This window comes from Olea europaea, unplaced genomic scaffold, assembly GCF_002742605.1.
Source record: "Olea europaea var. sylvestris unplaced genomic scaffold, O_europaea_v1 scaffold2526, whole genome shotgun sequence".
Taxonomy (NCBI): domain Eukaryota; kingdom Viridiplantae; phylum Streptophyta; class Magnoliopsida; order Lamiales; family Oleaceae; genus Olea; species Olea europaea.
This window is the reverse complement of record NW_019243517.1, coordinates 87,564-90,473: the sequence shown is the minus strand read 5'-3', so window position 1 is coordinate 90,473 and position 2,910 is coordinate 87,564. Positions and strand designations below refer to the sequence as shown.

The 2,910-nt window shown below is 36.0% G+C and overlaps 1 protein-coding gene across 1 annotated transcript in view; it reads right to left on the bottom strand.

Moving 5' to 3' along the window:
- Positions 1 to 913: 913 nt before the first annotated feature.
- The window catches only part of LOC111382582 (auxilin-related protein 2-like), a 6,044-nt gene continuing 4,047 nt past the window's right edge, over positions 914 to 2,910 (bottom strand). Inside the window, exons 3-7 of the mRNA XM_023006601.1 lie at positions 2,794 to 2,904; positions 2,546 to 2,687; positions 2,349 to 2,446; positions 2,150 to 2,215; positions 914 to 1,126 (exon numbers count right to left, since the gene is read on the bottom strand). Of these exons, the coding sequence (XP_022862369.1) occupies positions 929 to 1,126; positions 2,150 to 2,215; positions 2,349 to 2,446; positions 2,546 to 2,687; positions 2,794 to 2,904 (615 nt within the window). The 3' untranslated portion in view covers positions 914 to 928. The remainder of the gene's footprint in view (positions 1,127 to 2,149; positions 2,216 to 2,348; positions 2,447 to 2,545; positions 2,688 to 2,793; positions 2,905 to 2,910) is intronic.

Here is a 2,910-nt window from a genome sequence, read left to right as displayed (position 1 = left end):
AAGTTTCCCACCTTTCAGAGTTACACTAAACAATGACACATTGGCTCAGTAAAACGTTCAAAATAACATGAGAGGCAGTTAGGAAATTTCGATTATTCACTATGATTATAGTGGTTTAGTCATAAATATAGATAAAAAAGAATAGTGGCTAATTACGTCTTAAATCAAAAGTCAACCACTCTGATTGGAAGCAGTATTCTCATGGTGTGAGTTGCATCATGCTTCAAATAAACCATAATCAATGATCAAGCAATGAAAAAATCAAATGGACGTCAAAAAAAATTGCAATCCCAAGGCCCTGAGGAAATTATTGCCTCAGGATGCGCAAGATACCCTCTACTGTTTGATCAGCTTTAACAGTACATTGACAAACTCCAGGTCCATTAGAAGAAAGCTCGAAACCAATCTGTATTCTGACACCTAAACTTGAGCCTCGTGATAAAATAAGTTACCTCTAGACCTGGACATTTTTTTACTTGCATCTAATAAGTGTGCCTCAAAGTCAGTTTTGGTTCTTCTAGAACTTGACTTCCATCTAGCCCTCGTTTGGCCCCCATTAAATTCAATTCTATTACATTTCATTTTTCTCTCTCCTATTTTCAACCACACAATTTTTCATAAAATAATATTACACATAAACCAAAAACTTTCCTTCTTTTTTAACCACTCATTTTTCAAAAAAAAAAAAAAAAACACTATTCCACCCATTCTCATTTCCAAAAAATGGGGGCCAATCGAGGGCCTAATCTCCATATCAATCAAAAAGATTCTTTAATCACTGAATTTTCTTAAAACGAAGGAGACCTTGCTAAAAATCATTTGAAGTGCTAAACAATTAATAAATGAAAAGAAACAATCAAACCCTGGATCTAAGAAACTGAGATAACATATGATTCCTAGATATCCAAATCAATAGTGGTAAATTATTTCATCTGATATAACAGTTAAGCAGTAAAAGGGTACAGTAGCTGAAGAAACAGGCAAACTGCAATTGCAGACCAATATAGAATGTAGACTTGGAAGGCAATATACGCACATATTGCATAGTTGACAGTAGAGCACGCAAATTTCCTTCTTTCCCTGCAGCCCAACGCTTGATTTCAATATCCAATGTTTCGGCAATCCTCTGTAACCAGAGAACATCAAGTTAAGGCAGATGAAAAACTATATGAAATTTATTCAGACATATCTACTAACATATTCAGTCTGCAATGTGATTTGAGCTCGCTTGATCTAAAATTTGTTGAACAACTTAACTCACATGAATTCTATACAGTATTAGTCAAGTAAGAAGCAGATATAGCTTTAATACTAAGGATGAGTTGTAACTAAACTGCAGCATAATATAAATTACAAATTTGAAGTTAGCTTTTGTGTAGCCTTAGCCAATGTGTTTATAAACTGTTTAAACACTCGAGCCACTTTTTATCAACACATTTTGAGGGGCCCACAAGTACTGCCCACTTATCCAACCACTCATTCCTATCTATTTATAATTTAAACTGTCTATATACACTTCCCAAACATGTCTTTATTATGTTGTATTTGGCCTCTATATTATAACTTGTGTCATCAACATGTACGTGCCATGTGTAGAGAAATTTTTTGCCCGTGTGAAGTAACAGTTGCAAAGAATTACAATCCAAAATACAAAATACCATCTTGAATAATTTCTGTATCAACAAGAAGATGGTCAGCGAAAACTTCGTCATATGATATGATTCTTTTACTTGAAGTATCAACAAGAGGAATATTAATTTTTTATTCATCCACTTTGACAAAGTGAAATTAAATTATTTAAGTATCAGTTACAAAAAGATCAACTCGAAAAATGTGACTGCTAAAAACTGCAATGATAATTGTATGCACCGCATCTGTGAAATATGAAAGGAAAAATTATTGAAAAAAATATGGTGCAGAATTACACATTATGAGCACTCCATAGTATAGGTGATCTACCAAAACCACTGGAGGGAAACTGGGAAGGGAGAGCAAGAACTAGGTTTGCAGATGAAAGAGCACAAGAATAGAACAATAGGCAGTCAATTAAAACATTACTACGAATCAGGGAATTTCCATTAACCTACAGAAAAATGCGCTGATAGTCAAAGTCGCTAACGCAGATACCATTTTCTCTTTAGTAACTTACATGTCTTTCTTCCTGATCCCTTTGAGCTTGAAGATCCCGCTGGTTCTTTTCAGCAAGTGCTTTGGCCTGATTATACAGAACCCAGCTATCAATAAGAAGCAAACACGTTCCACGGAAGATGAAGAATCTACATAATGCTAATTGATCTCCAAACTGGATAGGGAAAGAGTTTCATATGCAGGAAAGCACAAACACCTACCGCCCGCTCTTGAGTGCGTTGGTGGCGCTCGAGTCTTGCTCTTCTTCTTTCTTCAGTTTCCCCTTCAACCTCCTGGAATGCTCCAGATGATTCAGCAGCTACAAGATCAGATAAGTTTGCGAGCAATTAATCAGTCAGCAAAAGATAGATTCAAAATAACCTTTCGATGTTAGAACAGTAGATAAATAGTGGCATGCCTCCAAAAATAGAAGATAGATCATCTACAATGTTAGTAGTGGAAGAAGCTTTTCGCATATTGGAGGCCCCACTAGAAAATGATGTCCTCTTTGCAGCTTCAGATCCTGCCTTCTCCTGGAATTGCTGGTTGAATAGAGGATCCTGAAAATAGTAATCAAACAAAGGAATAAACACAAAACTCGTCAAAATCCCACAAATTGAAAAAAGACTCATAAACATGTCACATTGTTTTGGCATTAACACTTACAACCGAATCTGTTCTGGCCCTAGGAACACTGCTCGCACGAGATCCCATGCCGAAAAAGGACTCCAGATCATTATCATTCTTTTGTTGGCTCATCTTTGCAGCAGCTGATGCCTTTTC